At 39.6% G+C, this 23,254-nt stretch overlaps 1 protein-coding gene across 1 annotated transcript in view; it reads right to left on the bottom strand.

The window, feature by feature from the left end:
- LOC122094062 (exocyst complex component EXO84B-like) overlaps window positions 1-23,254 on the bottom strand; it is a 36,120-nt gene that overhangs the window by 1,869 nt on the left and 10,997 nt on the right. The window contains exons 4-6 of the mRNA XM_042664696.1: window positions 22,124-22,639; window positions 17,378-17,566; window positions 17,162-17,298 (exon numbers count right to left, since the gene is read on the bottom strand). Of these exons, the coding sequence (XP_042520630.1) occupies window positions 17,162-17,298; window positions 17,378-17,566; window positions 22,124-22,639 (842 nt within the window). The remainder of the gene's footprint in view (window positions 1-17,161; window positions 17,299-17,377; window positions 17,567-22,123; window positions 22,640-23,254) is intronic.

The raw sequence follows: 23,254 nt of genomic DNA, 5'->3' as shown, positions 1-23,254 counted from the left end.
GGGGGGGGGGGGGCAACAACATGTGACTAGCAGCTTTGACCATCCCCAAACAAAATTCTGGTTGTTTGTAAACTTTCAGAATGTAGTCTTCAAGGTGTGGAGTTTTCTCTTCAGAAAACCATGATAGCATTACAAAATTTGTATGTTCGACCTCTAAATCGATACCAATTGTGAATGTTGTATGCATAGAGTCATCAATGTTGGTAACCTTCTCATTAAGGATAAAGGAAACAAGCTCTTCCTTTCCATCATGAATCCCAAAGACTTGTTATGGAGTGCATTCAATCACTACCTCATCTTCCACAACTTTAATCATGTTTACTAGGCTCTCTTCAGTGTAGAATCCTTCAGTAGAGTCTTCTTCCATGGTTTCAGCCACCAAGACATTACTAATCACATGAATGCCATAAGTGCCATCATCATTAGTATCTTCCTGGTCATAGTCATACCTACCATCATCATCATCGTCCTCCAAGGGGTATGGATAAAGAGCTGACTCATCTTCCCTATTGGATTCTTCAATTTTAGCCACTGCATTAACCCTTTGCTTATGTGGGCAAGACTTAGCAAAGTGTCCTACCTCTTGGCAATGAAAACACTGTACTTTGTTGTTACCTGTCATAGGTGCTTTTCCTTTGTAATCAGCCCGTGGAGGAAAGGTGGCCTTTGGGGGTGCTGAACTATTAGGTTTAGCGGCTAGAAATTCTTCGTGACCTCACCAGCTTGATAATCAAACCTTCTACCAGCCTGTGCTATGAGCTTCTCTGCTCATAGGGCCTTGTCAAAGCAATCCCTCACTGAGTACACATCAACACCAATTTCCCTGTTGATTTCAGCTCGCAATCCCAGTCGAAACCGAGATAATAGTTGCATTTCATTCTCCCTTATGCCTGTGCAAGAATAAAGTGCATCAACCTTGTTCATGTACTCTGCAACAGTCATAGTCCCTTGACGAAGAGAGTTCAACTGGTCATGTATGCGACCTCTGAAGTTGCGTGGAAAGTATTTATCAGATAGCTCAAGCTTCATCTCCTCCCAACTAGTAGGTTCTCTACCACGGCCTTTCAATTTATGCTCATAGGTCCACCAATCACGAGCAGCCTCAACCAGCCTAGCACGAGCTAGTTTCATCTTCCGTTCCTCAGGTAATCATCATAGTCAAAATGGTCATTCAGTGCCACTACCCAATCATAGAATAGTTGGGGGTCATGTCTTCCATCAAACTCCTTCAGATCGAGCTTGACCTTCTGTGAATCTCCAGAGTACCTCTGATATGTGGGACGTTCAGTCTCGAAGTAACCCCTTACATGCTCTTCAAAAGTAGGTTGCACTACAGGAACCCTCTGTGGTGCTCTCAGGTTAGAGTTTGCTCTCCTAGTAGCCAACTGAGCAACTACATTCAATGAGGCTTCCACTTCGGGTGTTGTACGTGAATCACTAGAAGGCTGTTGTGGTGGGGTCTCTACAGTCAATAACCTTGTATTCAGTTCAGCCTTTAATTCAATCCGCAAAGCTTGCTGTTCAACCTTCATCTCAGTCCTCATATTCTGTAACATCTCCATAAGAGAAGCTAGGGTGGGCGTGTTATTCTCAGCCATGCTCTGATACCACTTAATGTAGGACTAGGTTTCACAAGCCAAACTAGACTCAAAACTGCAGGAAAGTTAAACCAAAGAACAACCAATAACCACCCAACAGTAAACAACAATAACAGTCCAATACTAATCAGTCAACAGTCCTTAAAACAACCAGAATTATCAGATCTAGAATCTGGAATGTCGGAAAGCAGAACTTGCACCAACAAATAGAATATCCAGCAACAAAAATAAAGTATGGAATAAGGTATGACCAGAATCAAAACACAAATAATCAAAGGCCCAACATGTATGGAACCCAACCCTAGGCTCATTCCTAATAAAATAAGCCTATTTTGGTGATTAATCTACATCATGGAGAAATCGAGGTTATAGAAGCCCTGTGAAAGATGAAGGTAGGTAGAACTCCGAGACCAGATGAAATCCCAATTGAAGTGTGGAAGAGCCTTGGAGGACAAGGGGTGTTTTTGCTAACAAAGCTATTTAACAAGATTTTGTACACTAAGACTATGCCAGATGAGTGGAAGAGAAGCAATGTGGTCCTGATTTTTAAGAACAAATGTGATATTCAGAACTGCAATAACTATAGAGGAATAGAACTTATGAGTCATACTATGAAACTTTAGGAGAAGGTTATTGAAGCACGTCTAAGGAAACTAAGATAACGGAGAACCAATTTGGTTTTATGCCAGGGATATCCACGATAGAGGCTATTCACTTGCTAAGGAGACTCGTAAAAATTTTTAGAGCCCACAAAAAGGACTTACACATGGTCTTCATTAACTCAGAGAAACCCTATGACGGAGTACCAAAGGGAGCTCATTTGGGATGTCTTAGAGAAGATAAGGGGTGGGAATAACTATGTTGATATAATCAAGGATATGTATGAGAGAGTGGTGACAAGTGTCAAGACGATAGAGGGTAAAAGTTGCAAATTCCCGATTACTATTGGGCTACACCAAGGATCGGCCCTGAGTCCTTATTTGTTTACGCTCATAATAAATGACATAACCAAGAACTTACAAAACCTGGTTCCATGGCGTATGCTATTTGCAGATGATATTGTTCTGATAGACGAAACAGTGGAAGGAATTAATACTAAAGTGGAGCTATGGAGATCAAACTTGGAATCAAGAGGTTTTAAGATAAGCAGAACGACGACAGAGTATATGATATGCCCCTTCAGTCAAACTAGAGGAGGGGATGGAGTGGTGAAACTTAGGGAACAAGAGCTACCCCAGAGTGATAGTTTTAAATATTTGGGGTCCATCTTTAACAAAAGATGATGATGTTGCCCACAGAATAAAAGTGGGATGGATGAAATGGAGAGGTGCGTCAGGAGTACAATGTGACAAAAGAATGCCTATTAAACTTAAGGGAAAGTTCTACAAGATAGTGGTACGACCAGCATGACATATGGAACAGAGTGTTAGGCAGTTAAGAAGAGTGATTTGGTCAAATTGACTGTAGCTGAGATGAGAATGCTAAGAGGACTGTGCGGTAAGACTAGGAGAGATAGAGTAAAGAATGATTGTATAAGAAATGAGTTGGGGGTTGCACCAATCTAAGACAAGCTCCGTGAGAACCGGTTGAGGTGGTATAGCCATGTGCAACGGAGAACTATAGAGGCTCCACTAAGGAAGATTGAGCAGATTCATTTGGAGGGAGCCAAAAGAGGGAGGGGTAGGCCTACAATGACTATTAATGAAATGGTGAGAAAAGACATGCATATGGTGGGGCTTGATTCTAGTATGACCATGGATAGAGTTTTGTGAAGGACAAGGATCCGGGTAGCAGACCCTGTGTAAGGGATGTTCTTGTGATGCATCTTGGATTTCTACCTTATTTGCTTCTCTTAGTCCCTTTTTACTTATTTTTCCTTATTTCATTGTTTCTTGATTCTTGTTTTCATATCGGATCCATGTAACCGACCCCATTTAGTTGGGATAAGGTTATGTTTGTTGTTGTAAATGACGAATAAGCAGTGCTGATTCACTGTCCCTCTTCAAGATGGGTTTAGGGGCAGTGGTTCAGGCGGCCAGGTCCATCCCCTCAAGCTCTCAGGATTTATTAAAAAGTCAGAGAAGAGGGACTCGAGAGCCAAAAAAAGAATCTTGAAGGCCCTTGACCATATCTGCAGTTAGTTGAAAATAAGTCTATTATCCAATAAACTCTCATCAAATCCACATATGAAATCTCTTCCTAATTCATTCAGCTTGTGTACAGCATTTGAAGGTTTATCCTACGATATGACTTCATTTAAGTCCGACAACATTAGGCACAAGATGAGATGCCATTTGTGATTGCTATTCATTTCTTCAGCTGCTTTTGAATGTGATGTATAGCTGCTACACATGGCTATGATCATGATCGACCCTTTATTTCACTTCTGGCAGTTCTTAACCCTCTATGGCTTATACTAAATCAAAATGAATTTAGAGGCTATACAATTCAAAGGATGAGTTTGAAGATCCAACACAATAAATTAAAACTACAATGCCAAAGCCAGTGGCACCCTTCACATGATCCACCTTTCAAGTTTCAACCACACAAGAAATCCCCCCCCCCTTCCACTCCCTCACCGACTGTTAGGTAGCTGATCTAAGCTCCCTGCCAACTGCCGCCCCCAACTTTAAAAAAATATATATAAAATAATAATAATAATTGAATAGAAGAAGAGAAAAAACAGGAGGAAAAAACAGAAACCTCCCGCTCGACAACAATATCTTGGATTATACAATCCAACTTCAACCAGACCAACAAAGGAACAGAAAATCTAGAAACACCTTGCCTCTTGCTGGTTATAAGGAATCCCCACAAATACCAAGCAGTACCATCTTATTCGAATATGTACATGGAAAATATACAACATGAGGAATACATAGCAAATTATAGATGGCAATCAGAATCTTATAACAAAACAGTTGGGAGAGCAGGTCCTGGTACTGCATGCAAGTTTACAAGGAGAACGAGACAGGTAGGGGGAGAGGAGCAGAATCCATTAGAATAGTGCAAAGTTGATCCCATTAATAATTGTTACTAGCAACAGTTTGGTGCTTGTGAAAAGGTTCCCATTACTTCTATGCTCATGAATATGAAAAGGGCATCTAGTACTTGATCACAGAGGTTCACCTCTCATCCAGCAAAACAAGGTGAAGACGATAGGTCTACAAAGTGGAGCACAGAACTGAATAAAGAAGTAAACTGGTGCGATCCCGAGGTTCCAAAACCCTGTTTGGGTTTGCTATGGGCCTACGCAGAAGAAATATAGCCCACCAAATAGAGAGTAATGGAATTCTCATAATTATATTGAAATTCAGTAACAGATTAAGATAGGTAAGTAATAGCAGGGGCAGAATGGTAACATTCTTAGTTGGGACAGACAAATCTGGAATTATTTCTAAGAGGAAGGGACAACTCTAGAAGCTATAGTAAGAAGGGGACTTCTTGGAGCTTCAAGGCAAACCCCCTTTTCCCCAAATGCCTTTTTTTGTACATTGTAGTAGTAAACATAGTAGAATTCTTTCAATTTTTTATATGTTAGTTAGAATGACCTGATCAACGACTTCACAAAGTCAATTTTTTTTTTTTATTAGCATGTTAAATTATTATTTTTTTCTTTTTTAAAAAATGCATTTTCCTACAACATATTTTTGGAAGAAAAAAATAGGGATAATGTGTTGGTGGGGGTTCAAATAATATATGTTAAACATCGTTGGCCAATCTACGGTGTCAGGGCGACTAAATTTTTTTTTTTTACAACTTTTATTTTTCTTTCTTTTTTCAAAAATCACATAAATAATTTTTAAAATATTTAAAAAAAAAAAGTGAAAACAAATATGAACAATTTTTGTTTTGGTTTGAAAAATAAGAAAATGAATGAAAGTATTGGAAATATGCTTTTAGTTGATATTGACTCGTAATGTGATGTTCTTTCATTAATTTTTGTTTATTAAAATAATTTTAAAAACATATTTTTTAAGTAGGAAAAAAGTATCATATTGAGGGTGAAATATAGGATAAGCTTTGGTGTTGTTTAAGAGCTACATTTGATGTGTCCATCAAATACTCGTTTTGCTTTTTTGTTGCAACAGTGTACGCACTAGTATTGCATAATGCCTGGCAGCATGGTTCGAAATCTTGCCGATATACCACAGAAATCTCAGTAATTTCGGGGTTTTTCTTTTCTTTTACCGAAACGAAACCACCTACGAATGAAACAAGTACACAGTTTCGGTCGAAATTTCGTGAAACATTTCGATATCTCACCGAAATGTTAAAAGCACATGTTACAAATACCATCACCTCATGAGTTGGAGTCGAAATTTCGACCTCAACTTGACTGTCTTGACCCATTTCGCTGCTCTTGCATGTACAAGTACAAAATCAGTGCAAGACTCAGTTTTTTGCCACACCATCACATCTAATCCTTTGAAGATCACTCCAAGTTGATGATCTACACACTTCCATTGGTGGCCAATCTATGACCTAACAGTGTCATTTTTTTTTTTCCATAAATAATTATTTCATTTTTTTGGTTTAGAAAATACATTTTTCATCAACATAAAATTGAAAACATGATGGTTAATATAGCTTTGATGGAACTCAATTATATATATGTTAGTCACCATTGGCCGATCTACGACTCTATAGGATCAAATTTTTTTTCCAGCCGGGAAATATTTATTTTAATTTTTTTAAAAATATGATAAAATAGATTCATAATTTAAAATTTTTGAAAAAAATAGCAAAAATATTCTGTTTTGATTTGAAAATAAAGAAAAAATATGAGATTAATTTCAAAGTGTTTTGAAGCGTACATGATGCTTGTTATGTTATACCATATTTGATTTTGTTGTATTATGTCATTATATTATTTTTCAAAATTGATTAAAAAATATTTTTATGAAAAAAGAAAAATTATAAGCAGCTACCATATACTTTTAGTGGTCTCATATATATAATGGCTAACAGAGGAGGTGATGAGGACGGCGTGAGAAGAGGGAGAGGAGATAGGAGGCATGATAGGAGTCGTGATAGTGGAGAGATTGCATGGAAACACGGAGTGCCGGTTGATGGCGATAAAAGGAAAGCAGAGAACAATTACTGTCACAAGAAGATTTTAGGTGGTGGGGCCACAAATCTTAAGCAACATTTGGTTGAAAATTGTTTAGATATGGCTACATGCATTGAAGTGTCTGATCATATTGCCAAGTCCATAGCCGAAGTCATGAAGGGAGGAATAAGAGGAAAGCGGCAAAGAATAAGGCGAGGGTATATATGCCTAATGATATACAGACAGCGGAAGAGGCTAGAAATTGGCAGTGGGGCCAAGCGTTGAGCCAACAAAGTCTTCATGAGGAGGATAGATGTAGCGAGTTTGGTCCATCTAGAGCAGGAGGTAGTGGATCTTCACAGCCTCCTTTGCCATTTAGGAGAACACAGAGTACAAGGGCTGCCCTCGAGTGAACCCCGTTTTACAACAGGATCCTCATAGGTACAGAAAAAATGGCAACAAGCAACGTAAAATAAAGGGGATGTGGACTAATATGAAGGCTTATGTTGGGGAGGTTATATCTAGGTGGATGTCATTTCATAATGTCTCAACAAAAGCCACTACAAGTCCCTATTACCAGCCGATGCTTGATGTTACTTAGGTTGAACCAAGGATAAAGGGCATCCACTGCATACGCAGTGATGAACGTGTATTTGCCACAGGAGAAGAAAGAGTTGAAAGCATATATAGATGAATTGAAGGTATTATGGGAGAGCTACAACATCACCATAATGTGTGATGGTTGGACAGGGCCCACAAGAAAGTCCATCATCAACTTTATGGTTTATTGTGATAGTAGGACTTTTTCTGAAATCTGTTGATGCATCCAAAGAAACAAATGATGAAAAATACATCTACAAGGTGTTGTAGGAGGAGGTGCAAGAGGTTGGGATAGAGAACGTCGTTCAAATTGTGACAAACAATGAAAACAACTAAAAGAAGACCAGTCAAAAAATGATGAATAGCAGATTCCAACTCTTTCGGACTCCTTGTGCAACACACCACATTAATCTGATGTTGAAGGACATGGGGAGACTCAAAATTGTGAAGATTGTGGTTGAGAGGGCAAGGCAAGTGAACACATTTGTATATAATCATAGGTTTTTTTTCTGGTGATTAAATATATATAAACCCAAGGAGAAAAAAATATACAAGGGAAGAAGGGGGGAAAGGCTGAAAGCCAACAAAGGGAATAAACCCAATCAAAAAAGGGGGAGAACAGCTAATGGATACAAGGCCTCAAGGGGGGGAGGAGAAAATAATGAAAGAAGGGAGGCCCCAGGAAGCAACAATAAACTTGTTCCTTAGGGAGTCAATGACCAAGAGGTGCGGGAGAGCAGCAAGTTTGGAGCTGACGTCAAATAAGATGGCATTCCAAATCTTGTCGAAGGAATGGGAGTTGGACGTCCATCTACTAAGGTTCCTCTCCATCCACAGGTGATTGATGGTGGCACAAAAATCAAGCTTACCAGCAGTATCAAAAATGTTGGGTCCGTGAAAAGTCATATCAATCCAAAGCCATTCCCTGCTGAGAGGGAGGACTTTTCTACTAGAAGGAGTCATAGATTTTAACTAAACCTACTGAGAGAAGTGTGGGGGGACTTGATCAGGCCCGGTCTCACATGATTTGCCACCAACTATGTTTCACTCAAGAGTTTCGAGTCAAATAAAGTTGGTCTTCCATCCATGTTTGCATCTGAGGAGTGGTTTGGGTGGAGGGAAGCAGGATCACCTGGTGATAGGGCAAGGTAACAATTTCATCAGATGAGTTTTGGACACAACTGAGAAAAGTAGAGAAAATTTTGTCACCAATTGTTGGCGTGTTGAAGATGGTGGATTCTACTTTCAAGCCCACCTTGACAAGCTGGTATGTTGCTGTGCTGCCTCAAGCATCCATTGCATAAGGTTGGTAAGCTAAGGAGAAGACATTCTTTTATATGAAGTATAAATGCATTAATGTTAACATCGAGTCATTAACAATAATATTTTTTGTCAAATGTCAACATACTATATTACTATTTAAACCCCAGGTATCAATATAGCCATAGACTTGCATTGAATCCGGAGCTTCTGGAAGCAGTGAAGCAGGTGGTTGCCAAGCTGCAACCAAGGCCCGGTATACAAGCTACAGCCAATACTGAGGTGAGTTTTGTAATACAATAGGAATCTATATTTCAGTACAATGGTTGTTAACTATTTTCTAATTGTTAATTTATTATAGACGAAAGAATTCAAGGATGCATTAGGCAGTTTTAGAGCCCCCGCCGCACTCGCGGGTGATACGAGTATTGATGCTGATATGCAATCCAAATTTTGGTATGTTTCTCATACAAGTGTTAAATGTTTTGAAATAAAAATAATCTTTTGCACTTGTTGTAACTTGTAATGCAATTGAATAGTGAGTGTTGTATGGGTTCGGCATCGAAATTCAGGAAGATTGCTATAAAAGTACTCTCACATACATATCCTGCATCTGGTTGTGAGCAAAACCGGAGTACATTTTCATTCATCCACTTGAAAAGGCGGAATCGATTAGGTTCAGATCGTCTTGCTAACTTATTGTATGTGCACTACAGTATGAGACTGAGGATGCAGCACACACATGGGTATGGAGAATGATAAGGGCTAAATCGAGCTTGCTGATGTTTTGCAAATTGACTCAAATGAAGAGGATCCTCTAGTGAACTAGGTGAGGGACAGAGGTGAGTAGTTGATAGATCAGCAGGGAGGCAAGCCGGACACATGTATTATAAGAGATGGCGGTCAACGTGGATGAGTACATGGCTACAGAGGGAAGGATACATTCACAGACCCCTCGACCATTCGAGCTTGAACCTGGTAGGGATGACTCAGATGGAGATGATGATTGGTCCACTTCCTCAGGTGGTCGTACCCAGACTCAGACTCAGACTCAGACACTACATCGTGCACTAGGTAGTGATGATGGTGATGGTGATGGTGATGGTGATTGGGGTGGGGTGGGGTGGGGTGGGGTGGGGGTGGGGGTGGGGTTAGATTTGAAGGAGTTCAAGAGCAGTATGAACAGATCAAGCCAGAGCTAGAGCCAGTGTGATTCACTAGATTGAATCAGTTTGAGCATGCCACACAAGGTATGGATTATTGTGTACGTCAACCAAGTGACGAGAGGAGTGCAGGCTACAGTAGAGGGCCTCATCATCGATTTGGCGGAGATGAGCAGTGAGATTATATGGACGTTGATAGTCTATCTACATCTATTGTCGGAATGAGTTTGATAAGAGGGGATAGTCATCCTCATAGTCACAACAGAGGAAGTGCGCATTAGCGTGCCCCATCATTTACTAGAGAACCTGGTCGGAGTACAGTGTTGGTGGTGATTATAGACCTTATGGTCAATTCACTGGGATAGGGCATACATCTGGTTCATACATTCCTAATATTGACTATGGCTCCCAGCCACATAATGGTTGTTGTGGACAGCTTATTCTCCTACCCAACCCAACCGTACATGCTGTTGGAAGCATCAAGTGACAGTAGCTTAATGGCGAGTTCTTCTTCTTCATACTATAATGGTAACATATACCCTCGGATAGGTTACCTTCAATATGTAGGTGACTCAGTTTTTTTGGCGATTGTGGAGGACTACGTTCAATTCTTCTCTCACAATATAAAGTGGCATGCATTTGTGGTGCAATCAGAGGAAAATGCACGTCGACTCCATCGTATTGGATATGGAATCCAGCCAAGCCGTCATAGTTCTTTCCAACAGACAGTCATTATGATTAGTATTGTATAACTAATATGTTTGGGACTTAGGATACTGCCATATTGAGGCTTTGGGACTTCAGAGTAAGACAAGAGTGGAGGAATTTAGTTGGGAGTTGGGACTTGGGGAGTTGCATACTATATTATTCTAGTACTCGAAACATTAGTTAATTAATGTTGAGGTATGTTTTAATCACAGCATGGATGCATTATTTACTTGTTTTACTATCATATTATGTCTTATTTTAGTAATATTTCATAAAATCTCTAAAACAGTTTGATGGTTGCTACCAAACAAGGTTGCAACTCTAAAACGCCACTATATTTTAATATTTTTACAAATTAAAGTTTTAAATATGTTTTTTAACCTTAAAACAAGCTTCCCACCAAGTTTCAAGTCATAATATGGTCGTTTGACCACCGAAAAGGCAACAGAGTCAAAAAAAAAATTATATGCAACTCGTCGAGATTTCGGTATTTTTGGTGGTTTTGAAACCACCGAAATACCGAAATGAAATGAGATTTTGAACCTTGGCTGGCAAAGTTGGGGACATTGCATGGCTAAATTGGAGAACCCTATCTGCAGACAAAAAACAATCAACGTAATTACTGTAAGAAAAAAAATTGGGGGAGGTGGGGCCACTAGACTGAAGTGGCTGTAGAAACGCTACCCTAAAACGATGCAGAAGATAATGGAAAAATAAGAACAAACAATGCACACGGATTTTACGAGGTTCGGCAAGGTTGCCTACATCCCCGGTGAGATGAAACTCTGCTTGACTATCAATGGAGAATAGGGTTACAGCGTTTGTCATCACACCTCTCAGTATTGCCTGCATTACAGAGAAAGAAACCCTCGCTACAAATATATAGTAAAAAACCCTAATCTGGAAAGTACACAATTGCCCTCAAATAAAAAATTCGAGCGGGGGGTTGCGCCCCCCTACACCCCTGCTATGCAAGGGAGCCTCCTGCCACCCTTGCAACCCCCACGGCCCACTAACCGGCTAGCAGGACCGACATCCTACCTGTCGAGGTGCTGCACCAGTACTCTCTGAGTTAAACTGTGATGGAATACAAGACATCGTACACCAACAGTGGCATCTTGCTGGTGATGATTGAAATGTGATGGGCTGCCCTAATGTGGCTATAATAGCACATCTAAGAGATGGGGTGGAAGCGAGGAAGGAGAAGAGGGCAGCCAGGGAAGACTTTAATGAAGCATGTCCGGAGAGGTGACCTGAGTTAGGGTAGCTGAATTATGACAGTGATGAGCCTGATGATGTAGAAACAACAGCAAAAGGCTGCACAAATAAGTAGGTCGAAAGAAGAGCCCAATATCAAGCTGATCAAGAGAGATTGATGCAGACGGCCAAGCGAGCTAGGTCATCCAAACAGATTAGAGAAGAGCATGAGCCTGAGCCACAGGGGAGGAGGAGGAGGTTGAGACATTGAGAGCCTGAGATTCCATTAAGGAAGACCCAGAGTGTGGGGGCCCCACACCCAATCCCCAGTTCATGACCATAATATTGAGGTCCTTCAATCAAATCCTACACTATGTCCAAGACAGGGCTGGAAACAAAATAAGTTTAAACAGATGGGCTTTCTACCACAGGGTCATATTATCAAAACACGTTGGATGAAATAGGTAGGGTGGCCAAATGCATATAAGATGTACAATGTTTACTAGCCCCACCACAAGCAGAAATTGGTGTAGTATATTGAGGAGTTGAAGCCCATGTGGAATTATTATGGTGTCACTATGATGTGTGATGGTTGGACTAGACCCACTAGACAATACATCATCAACATCATGGTAAATTGTGATGGGAGAACTGTGTTCCTCAAGTCAGTTGATGAATCCAAAGATGCAAAGTATACTTATAAGTTATTGAAAGAAGTGATTAAGGATGTAGGCATAGTTTTAAAGGCGTTGGTAAGGCGTTGGCACTGATGCGGTCTAGAGATGGTAAGGCAGTGCTCCGCCTTACGTGAAGTGGCGTCTTATGGGTTTTTTTTTTTTTTTTTTAAACACATTTAAAAATTACTTGATGAAGATTCCAAATATAGATTTTTTATTGGTAGGTGTATGATTTTGTTAACACTTGAGATGTATAGGATCAGCTTTACTCCACCAAAAATAACCAAAACAAACAAAACAAAAACACGATTCACAAACAGGGTTTGGATTTTGTCAAGGGTTTTAAAAAATGGCTTTGAAAAGGAATCAAGGAACAAAGAAGAACCACTTATCTAAGCAACCATTTTGCTCCGGCAGCGATGAGTTTGCTCTAGCAGTGGTAAGCTTCATTCTTTCTTGACAGGAATAGAAATATAGTGGATGACCTTAGGGCTTATGCACTCATTTTGGCATCATAGAGGTAAGTATAATAAATACTTGTATTTTTTTTTATGATTGACGATTGACGATTGATGAAGATGAACTTAGTTTATTCACTTTATTGATTTGTTTTCTTGATGAATATCTTACATTGGTATGAATATGAACCTTTAATATTTATTTAACAGATGAGTAATAGGATTCAACTAGGATTTGAGCCAAATAGATTGGTTTTATAAAAATATTACACAGGAACGCTTTAGTCAATAAGGCGACGCTTTATGCCCGCCTTATCACTAAGGCGCTCCGAAAGACCTTAAAAGCCTCCGTCGCCTTACCACCTTAAAAACTATGGATGTGGGGATAAAGAATGTGGTAAAAGCTGCCACTAACAACAGGAGCAACTACCAAATGGTTGGGGAAAAACTGATGAACAATCCCAATTCCCGACTATTCTGGACTCTATGTGCAGCCCACTGCATCGACCTCATGTTGAAAGAAGACATAGGGAATCTGAGGATTGTGAAAGACGTGGTAGAGAAGGCAAGACAAGTGACAATCTTTGTGTACAATCATGTATTTTTCCTACATCCATTGAAGAAAAATGTGGTGGTGACACACTTTGCAACAAACTACATTGCTTCGAAGAGCTTTGAGACAAAGAAGTTTGGACTTTGGTCCATGTTTGCTTCAGAGGATTGGTTTGATTGGGAGCGGTCTAGTTCTCATGGAGGTCGGGCAGCCCAATCCACCATTGCTAGTGACAAGTTCTGAGATGACCCCAAGAAGGTCTAAGGATATTATACCCAATTGCCACCATCTTGAAAATGGACTCACAGAAGAAGCCCACCTTACCACACTTGGGGCTGCTATTGATGTGATGAAGATGCAAGTGGAGGCGGTGTATAAAAAGGGTAACGCGAGGTTCCTTGACATCAGCTATCGCTGGGAGAGGCAGCTCATGCACCACTACATAGGGCTGGTGAGTTTTAACTTTATTCACCTCAATTCAACTTACTTTTCAATTTTGACAAAAACGTGATTATTCACCACCTGGCCATTTTTTTTCAGGATACTATCTAAATCCAAAGTACCAATTCAAGCATAAAATTGCAATGAGACAAGATCTTATAGATGCAGTTCACAGAGTGGTGGAGAGGCATGCGCCAAATGCAACTGCTCAGTCGGTGATTAATCGAGTTGAGAGTGGTATCTAATAAATTATGCAATTATTAATTTGTTATTGATGCTAACATTGGTACCAAACACTAAAATGGATACAAATGAAAACCTTCATGACGCTACTGAGAGTTTTGGCTGGGCAACTACTATTGCAGGTTGGGAGGGCACTACTGCTGGTTGGTCTAATCACTTTAGTTGTCTTGCTCATATTTAGATATGCATCATTGTTTACCATCACCTAATAATACTATTTAATGCTTTTATGCATCTGATTGGGTGGGTGCAATATGGAAGAGACTCACCCAACCTTTTCAAGATAGCAGCTGAAGTGTTTTCTCAGACATGTTCTACCATTGGGTGCAAGAGCAATTGGAGTACATCCAATCTCATACACCCCAAGAGGCAAAATTGATTGGGTGCTAAGCAACTTGAGGACTAGGTATATGTGCATTATAATATGAGATTGAGAGAGAAGCACATACACCTTGGCATAGAGAATGATAATTCCCCAATCGACCTGGCCAAAATCTTCCAGGTGGAAGAAGATGAGGAGAATACCCTTTATAAATGGGTCCAGGAGCAAGGTGAGCCATTGTTAGATAAGATTAGGGGTAACCCAGCAGCCAGATTGCTTCATAGATAGGTGTTAGCGTCGAGGACTGTATGGCAACAGAGGGCAAAATAGCCCCAACCTAATATTGGAGATGATGACGAAGAGTAGTGGTTGTGTTCCTCATCTGCCACTCAGGCACTTGACCCAACCCAAGGCCATGATGGTGATGATGGTGGTGCTGGTGATAGATTAGCTTCCTAAGCGAGGACAAGGTGCATAAGGATCTAGAGCCACAACCGGACCACAAATTTTCATAGTGAAGACTCAATTCACCCCTGCTACACAGGATGAGGAATACGGTGCACATACTCCGAGAGGCTACACTCGAGGTCCACACCAATAGTTTAAACTTAAGGTGGAGCCCAGGAGACAGCTGGGATGGGCATAGGCGCATGGGCATGGATCATAGTTGTCAATGCGTCGCCTTGGCGTCTAGGCAGTTTGCCTAGGTCCTAGGCAATGGCACCTTATTACACTGCATGTCGCCTAATATTTTTGGACTTATTTATCCCAAATATCATTTAAGTAAATGTTTTTATATTTTTTATTTCATTTACTTAAGATACTATTATTTCATTTACTTATGATATCATTATTTCAGTTATATAAGATATTATTCATAAATAAGCAAGTACCCCCATACTTGAATCCAATAAAAATAGTTTAAAAAACAAATTCCCAAAGAATAAAAAGCAAACCCCCTAGTTCGAGAACAAAACTGGATTTTTTGTAGTAAGGGCAATTTTTCAACTTTTAAATGCTGGGGTTTTTCTCAATTCTGAAAATTTTATAAATCTTATCATGGTAAAAAATTGTTAAAAACCAAAAGCCCGAAAAAATAATCTTTTGTTTTGATATCTTTAAAATTGTTTTCATTCAAGTGATTTTAATAGCATTCGCGCACTTTAAAATAAGTTCGACCGAAATATAACTTTGTCATTACAACTCAGATTTAAGTAATCTTAGACTTGTCGAAAAGCTGGTTTTCTGTTATGCCTAATACAAAATGTCTCATGTAAATAAAAATCATTTGACCAGTAAAACTTATTATAGAACATGAGCATTTCTCTAAATGTTGATTTTTATGATTTGATGTGGCTTATTGTTTATTTTTTATGATACAAGGTATATGTAGCATGCTAAATAATTCTAGAAAAGAAATAAAGTATAAATAACACTTAGTCACCTTGTCACCTAAGAGCTTAGGCAGCCCTCCAATGCCTTGACGTCGTGCCAACTATAGAATGGATATATCGAGCTTGTCTAGCACAATAGAAGCCATGAGTTTAGGGGAGAGTAGAGGATTTGGGCATTAGCGTGTACCAAAATTCATAGACTCGACCCCTAGTCCAACACATCAAGGTGATAGTAGCTTCGAGAGTGTTGGATCAACATCACATGCTAGGTATCCATTATATGGTGTATATGTTGGTGGACCATCCTTCAAGAGCACCGGTACATTTCGATATGGTTGTGGGTATGCTAAATGTTCTTCATTTGGACATGGGGGTGGTTCAGGTTGTGGACCATCTTTTGTAGACAACATCTTCGAGCATCCAACTCAACCATGTGTGCTACCTCCACATCCTTACAATCTCAGTGAGCCATTCCCTATAGGTTGGATAACTTCGACATGTCAATGATCATGGGGCTTATAGGGGCAAGTGAAGGACTTCAAGAATATTTGGGCATAAAACATGTCATGAAATTCATGAGTTGCATTTAGAGGAACGGCTACAACATCTGCAATGGTACGCAGCTCGTGGATTGGAGCCCCCTAGAAACTCCTCGTGGAATTGAATGGTGAGTGTTGTATCACTATCACCTTACATTATTGCTAGTTCTTCAATTCTAAAGTATGTTTCGACTGTGTTAATAGTTTATTTACATTTTCAATATCTAAGTTATATGCAGAACTAGTGTTCATAACAAATTAACAAGGCTACAACATCATTCAGTGTACACTAGCAATCTTAGGTCAACACCATTTTGGACGTTCTTTTTGTGAAAATCATTAAGGGATTAGATTTAAAAGGTCAAAATTAGGCTGCACACAAAAAAATTCAGACAAGAAAACACAATCTGGGCCTTGAAACCTTGGTTTTGAGTTGGCCCAAAAAGTACCAGGTCTCGACCCATATCTCCGTTTCGAGCTGTGTCGAAACCGGCTCGTGATCGAAACTTTTATCCTTGCCTGCTACTAACATGTACTAGGACAGCAGTTTGGTGTTTCCTTACAACTAGACATGAGGGCACTAAGCTCACTACACCAGTTGCAACAAGGTAAATCTCATAATGGATGTAGGAAATGAATGATGAGTTAGAGCCCCAAGAAGAGAAAGTGCATATTCAATATTGATAATTGCGGAATGTAGTTTTAAATCCATGAACTTCACATGTAACATCTAGGGTCAATATCAGCAATTTTGAGTAGAAAAAGGATGAGATTTGATTTCCCACCAAAAAAAATACTGCTTTCAATTTGATACTTCTTAGAAGTATATGCGTTATGGTTTTGATTCTTCATACTAAGACAGAGCCAAGTAAAAGATAAACATCAATGATACAAGCCATGCAACTAGCAAGACAAATCAACTGAGTGAAAGACAACAACATTTGAATGTACACACCTGAATGGATCCACTCCAGTTGTAGCAAATGCCGATATGGCTCTAGCTATGATATCATTAATTACTTGATTCAAATGACGAGATAAATAGCGCCCTTGGGATGAAAAGTAGATTACAAACTTCATATCAAGATAGAACTGCACAAAATCCACCAAAGGTCAAAGATTAGGTCCCCACGCGAATGTAAAATAGAGGTAGGGGATATCAAATTCATACCTGTTGAAGGCCAAGAGGACCCAAAGGCCTTGGCCCTTCCTCCATATCATCCCAAAAGCTTTGGTCATCCGAAAGCCATAAGATGACAGTTTCTGTGAGTCTCATCAACAAAATAGTTGCAAACCTTTCCCTGCCGACAAACATATCTGCTGCTATGCTTCCCATTATATTCAGTTTCGAAAAAAGTTCCTTAATGCCACAATGACAATTCACAATAAGATCTCCAAAACGAAACATGAGAAGTAAAGCCATTTGGAAGAAATACATCAGGAGTAAAAGTACAATGAAAGCATAAAATTATTGAACAAATCAACTCGAACTTCTCCCAACTACTTGGGTTCGACAAGAATAATTTAGCCCTTCAGCAATGTTAGGATCCTAGAATAACAGGGTTGTTGGTTCTTTTCTAGAAATACAAATAGTCGCTAGCACATGGCTCACAAGCATCTGCACATGCACAGAAAAAGATTTCACAGAAATACTACTCTTCTCTCTTGCCCACCCCCCAACCCCACCCCCACCCCCACCCCCACCTACCCACCCACCAACCGAAAAAAAAAGAAATAAATCTCTAATATTTCTAACGGAAAAGGCTGGGTACACCCCCAGACTTCCCAGCCTGTCACCCTCTCTCCTCCCCTTTTGGAAAAGACCCCCTTGCCCTCCTGTGTCCATCCCTGTTAGTTTACCAAAATCTGGTGGCATGCCCTACCCTCTCCCTATTCATAATTAGTCTAAATTCCTTAAAAGTTTGTCATTAACTGATGCAGTGACATCTTCCAAACTAGCCTCATATTTTCCTCCATATAAGAGGGTATTGTTATATGCCAAAAAGTGACGATTGGGGTTCTATTCAGTGAAGAAGGATGAACTAAGTCTCAATATCATTATTATTAGTTATTAGTCTTTTACTTCAGTTGTTTTATTAGTTTATTATGAGTTTTTGGGCATGGGCTTTGATTATGGGTTTTAGGATGTAATTGATCATTCTGGATACTATAAGACTGTTATTAGATCAATTTTCAATGTTTTGAGCGCTGTTTTCTACTTAGAATTTTGGTGGGTCCATCTGCAGGCTAATTGAAGGATTCTCGGATGCATTCCTGCTTTATGAACTATATTGCTTCATAAAATATTTGTGGTTCATCCTCTAATTAGCCTACTCTGCCCAGCAGATAGATGGTCAGTCAACCACCTTCACTTGCATTCAGCACCATGTTTGGGAATTGTTTGATCGTCTTTCTCCGAGGAAGAATCAAAATATAATCAACTTGAATTCAGGACATCTGTTCAAAATCTTAGAGAAACAATGGATTTGTTATTTCATGTCTGTTTTTTTGAGAAAAAAAACCAATTGAAGTGGAGGGTGATGTAGATCCACATCCATCATGGACTGCCACAGGAGGAGGGCCAGCCCAAAGTGGGCTAATCGATCTCCACTTACAGCACACTTAAGGTCACTTAAGTGGCTAGGAATACATTAAGTTATTTCAGGGGAAAAAAGGGCCCATTGGGCCCATCGACCTTCACTTATTTTATTAAGTTCTTAGTTAATTTAATAAGACCCAGTGAGCCCATCAATTTAATCAGCCCATTAGAGACTCTTAGTTAATGATTAGTTAGTTACCTACTCCAATTGGGGTTCTAGTCTAGTCCTATTTGGAGTCCAACTCCTATTATGTAATGTCTAGTCCTACTTGGAGTCTAACTCCTAGTTAGGTTATGACTGCTAGTTTGCCCTATATATATAGAGGAGCTAATGTACTCGAATTTCTCATATTTGAATAATGAATAATTGCAGTCAATTGCTTAAACAGCCGGGATAACTGTGGGTGAGATGCCCAGGCCGAGATAGCCAGTCCCACCCACACATGTCTTGTTTCTTTTCTCTCCTATTCTCTGTTTACTGCTACTGTTAGTGCTTGTTGTTACTGCTTACTGACGTTGAAGAATCCTAAGAAAATCAGATCTATTCAGAACTTCAAAAGCCAAAACCAACCAGCACCCATGGAGGAATTAGGAGAGAGATCGATCTCCTCTTCCTTCCGCAATTGATCTATGATCTGCCTGGCCTTTTCAAAGGGTGCTCACAGCCACCAAGGATCACTCGATCCTCTTCTTGTGACTGCCCAAGCAGCCCTACTACAGTTCTTGAAGAATACTTTCAGTTTTCTCTCTCTTAGGTCTGAAATCAAGAAAGGGGATATCTCTCAAACCAGCCGTCAGAAGCTCTTCATATTTGGGGGTTTTTGTACCCTCCCTAGGCCCTACAATCGACCAAGTTAGCAGCTCAATTGAAGCCCCACAGACCCAGCCACACCTCTCTCTCTCTCCAGCCCTATCGCAGGTCCTTTTCTCTCCTATCAGGTTGGATTTTGGGCTGGTTTTGCTGCTGCATTGCTAATGTATCATTGGGGCTTTATTTGTTGGTCTTATTCCCTTGTTTCCTGGTCCTATTTCTGGTTTTTATTAAGTTAGTTGTTATGTCCTATTTGCCTTGTTTGGGTGTAATATATTGGGGGTAGTTTCTTTGAACCTACTTCTACATTAGAGGGTTTCTTCAAACAAGGAGCTGAATCAACTATTCAAACAAATGATATTGAGCACGTTTCTTGTCTCTTCTCAAGAAAGAAGTGGGATATTTCTTTGCAAATTACTAGGAAGAAACTTTGCTGGTATGTATTGGACATTCCCAAAAGTTCAATGTAGTACATGTATTATTGGCAACCTAGTGACCTTGGCCAGCCTAATCAGATGAAGTCAAAGATGATCCCTTATGCCTTTCCAGAAGCAATCAAGGAGAGAAGAATATATAAAAGCACTCCCACTTCTAGACATGTTGCGACAAGAGAGCGAGCCATTAGTTTTTTTTGCTCTTCAGTTCAGAACAAGTTTAATGGGGTTTACTGGTTCTCTTACGCAAAATTGCAAAGTGACATGTTATTATTCATGGTACTCAATTAGAGGGTCTTGTGAAATGGGCAGTCTAAAGGTTGACATTTTCATTTCTTGGGTTCTTTTATGCAAAATTGCAAAGTGGCATGTTATTGTTCATGGTACCAATGAGAAGGTCTTGTGCAATGGACAGCTTCATGGCTGACATTTTCTTTTTCCTTCCTTATTAAAAAAGGGTATACAATTTATTTTTCACCACCCTTGGCTACAGAAAAATTTCTCATTACAATTGGACTACATTAAGGATCAGCTTTAAACTCTTATTTGTTTTCAGTTATCATAGATGATCTAGCTAGAGACATTCAAGATCAGGTCCCTAGGTGTATGCTTTTTGCTTATGATATTATTTTGGTGGATGAAACAAAAGCAAGGATTAACACCTAGTCGGAACTATGGAAGTCAAACTAAGAAGCAAAAGGTTTTAAGTAGAAAAAAAACAGAGTAAGAAGTGAAAATTGATGAGAGGGAAATCCCGAGCTCAATCATAAATAAAGAAGGGGAAATAGATGATAATAGTACACAGAATTAAAATAGAATGGATAAAGTGGAGAGATGAGTATGGAGTGTTGTATGATCGACGTATTCTTTCAAAACTTAAAATAAATTTTATAGGACAATTGTACGACCGGCTATGACGTATGGCATGAAATGTTGGGCAGTTAAGAAACATCATATAGATAAACTCAATGTAGTTGAGATGAGGATGCTGAGATATATGTGCTGTGGATAAAGTAAGTAATGATCAAATTAGAGCAAAATTGGGGGTAGCTCCGATAAGCTATGTGAAATTCATTTGAGGTGGTATGACCATGTACAACGGAGGCTTCTGGATGCTCCAGTACAGAAGAATGATTTGATTCAAATTGAAGGAGCTAAAAGAGCGAGGGGTCAGACCAAAAATGACTCTGGTAGAAGTGGTGATGAAAGACATGCATAGGTTAGGCCTTGTGTCATGTATGGCTTTGAATAGATCTGATTGGAGGGTAAAGATCCATGTAGCCGACCCCATTTAGTGGGATAAGGCCGAGTTGTGTTGTTGTGGAGTTTTAAAGGTCAAAGTATTGAACATAGGAGGTGGGTAATAGTGGGATTATGGAAATATATAATAGGAAATATGAGAAATATTCTCACATTTGGAGAGAGAGATCACCAGATTTTGGATCTCAAGGAGCACCTTGTTGCGACACCTTGACAACTGTGGTCTATACAGCAACTCTATCAGTTTTCTTGTCCAATTAAATTAACCCACTATTGCTGAGATTTACTAAGTTGCGACACCTTGACAACTATGATCTATACAGCAACTCTTATCATTTTTCTTGTCCAATTAAAGTTACCCACTATTACTGAGATTTATTAAGTAGATAAGATTATCATGGAATACCCCATGAAGTAGTTTACTGAACCAGTGTTTCTAAAAGGCATAGACAGCTGTCACAGCTCAATTCATCTCACTGTATAAGGGACATATAATTTGGTGCTCAGAAGTTTCAGATACACCAGACACTGCAAATTTGAATATCACAAACTTGCAAGACATGTAAAGATAGAGGGAACTTAGAATGAGAATTATTCATATATACTAACAACACAAATGTATTTTATTTAACTGCACAGAATTTATTTCAGGTCACATTCTAACTCACATATGAAATTCATTTGGCACATAAAAAGACAGAGGGAGAGAGAGAGAGAGAGTTCAAACTCATGGAATACAAACATTAGAACTATTGCCAAACGAGTAAATGGTAGGTCATAATAGGTGAAGAAGCAAAATAAATCATAAAATACCAGAAATATTGGAGATGGTAACCACTCTGGCTGATCCACATTTCCACCCATGTTTATGTACATGTCTGCACTAAGATGGGCATCACCATCTTCAGTGAAAATGAGATCAAGTGCATGCTGCCGACAAAAACTATCTCTTAATCTATCAACAGATCTCTGAAGACGCCTCTTCCACTCTCTTTGTTCAGGATGACGGTTTTGTCTGTTAGAAGTCCTCTTACTGGGATCATCCTTCACACCAGCCTGGTTCGGTGGGGAAAGCTTCATGGCCGCACGTGGGAGCAGTTCATCTGCTAATAAAAATGCATTTGCCAGCAGAGCAATCTGCTGTGCTTCAGTTTCCGCCATCCGAACAATCTTATTCCCAGAACCTTCCAAGTTTCCTTCTTCTTCCATTGAACCTGGTAATGCTTTTATAAGCAAGTTGACGTATGAGTTGAACACTTGGAACATGCCTTCCAATGTTTGACCCCCCAACTGCATACTCAAGAGCGGTCCTACATCCTCAAAGAAATCCTGCAAAGGTAGTTGGACCATGAAGTAAAATGAATCAAAGGGATACGATCACAAGCATTCAAGGAAGAAACAAGTGATGTTTGGCAACCTAGAGTTCTAACCATAATAGTAATTCTCACTACAAAAGAACTCCAAAATGCTCGATAATCATGGCCACAAATGACAGAATGGTTTATTACATGGTTTTGTTCCTCGTGAGAATAGGACCACTCCATTTCTCAATAAAATAAAAAATAAATAAACAAAGTTACAGTAATGTTATGCCCATTAATTCCCTGGCAAGATTTACTTAAGTGAATTTGGTGGGATAATCTGCAACCAGGATGAGCTGCACTAAGAAAATATCAAAATAATTACCCAAGTATACAAATCTTTGAGACAAAAATGATGTTTTAAAATTAATATGTAAACCGAGGTTCAATTACAAAACACGTGCAGAAATAAGAAATATTTTCCACAGAGGGCGTACCCAGTGCACAAGGCTCCTGCCACTGCAGGGTCTGGGAGCATCATAATGTACACAGCCTTACACCCACTTCACGGAGAGGCTGTTTCCCAACTCGAACCCATGACTACTAGGTCACAATGGAGCAACCTTACCGTTGCACCGAGGCC

This window comes from Macadamia integrifolia, chromosome 2, assembly GCF_013358625.1.
Source record: "Macadamia integrifolia cultivar HAES 741 chromosome 2, SCU_Mint_v3, whole genome shotgun sequence".
Taxonomy (NCBI): domain Eukaryota; kingdom Viridiplantae; phylum Streptophyta; class Magnoliopsida; order Proteales; family Proteaceae; genus Macadamia; species Macadamia integrifolia.
The sequence above is the reverse complement of the archived record's forward strand: the minus strand, read 5'-3'. Positions and strand labels throughout refer to the sequence as shown.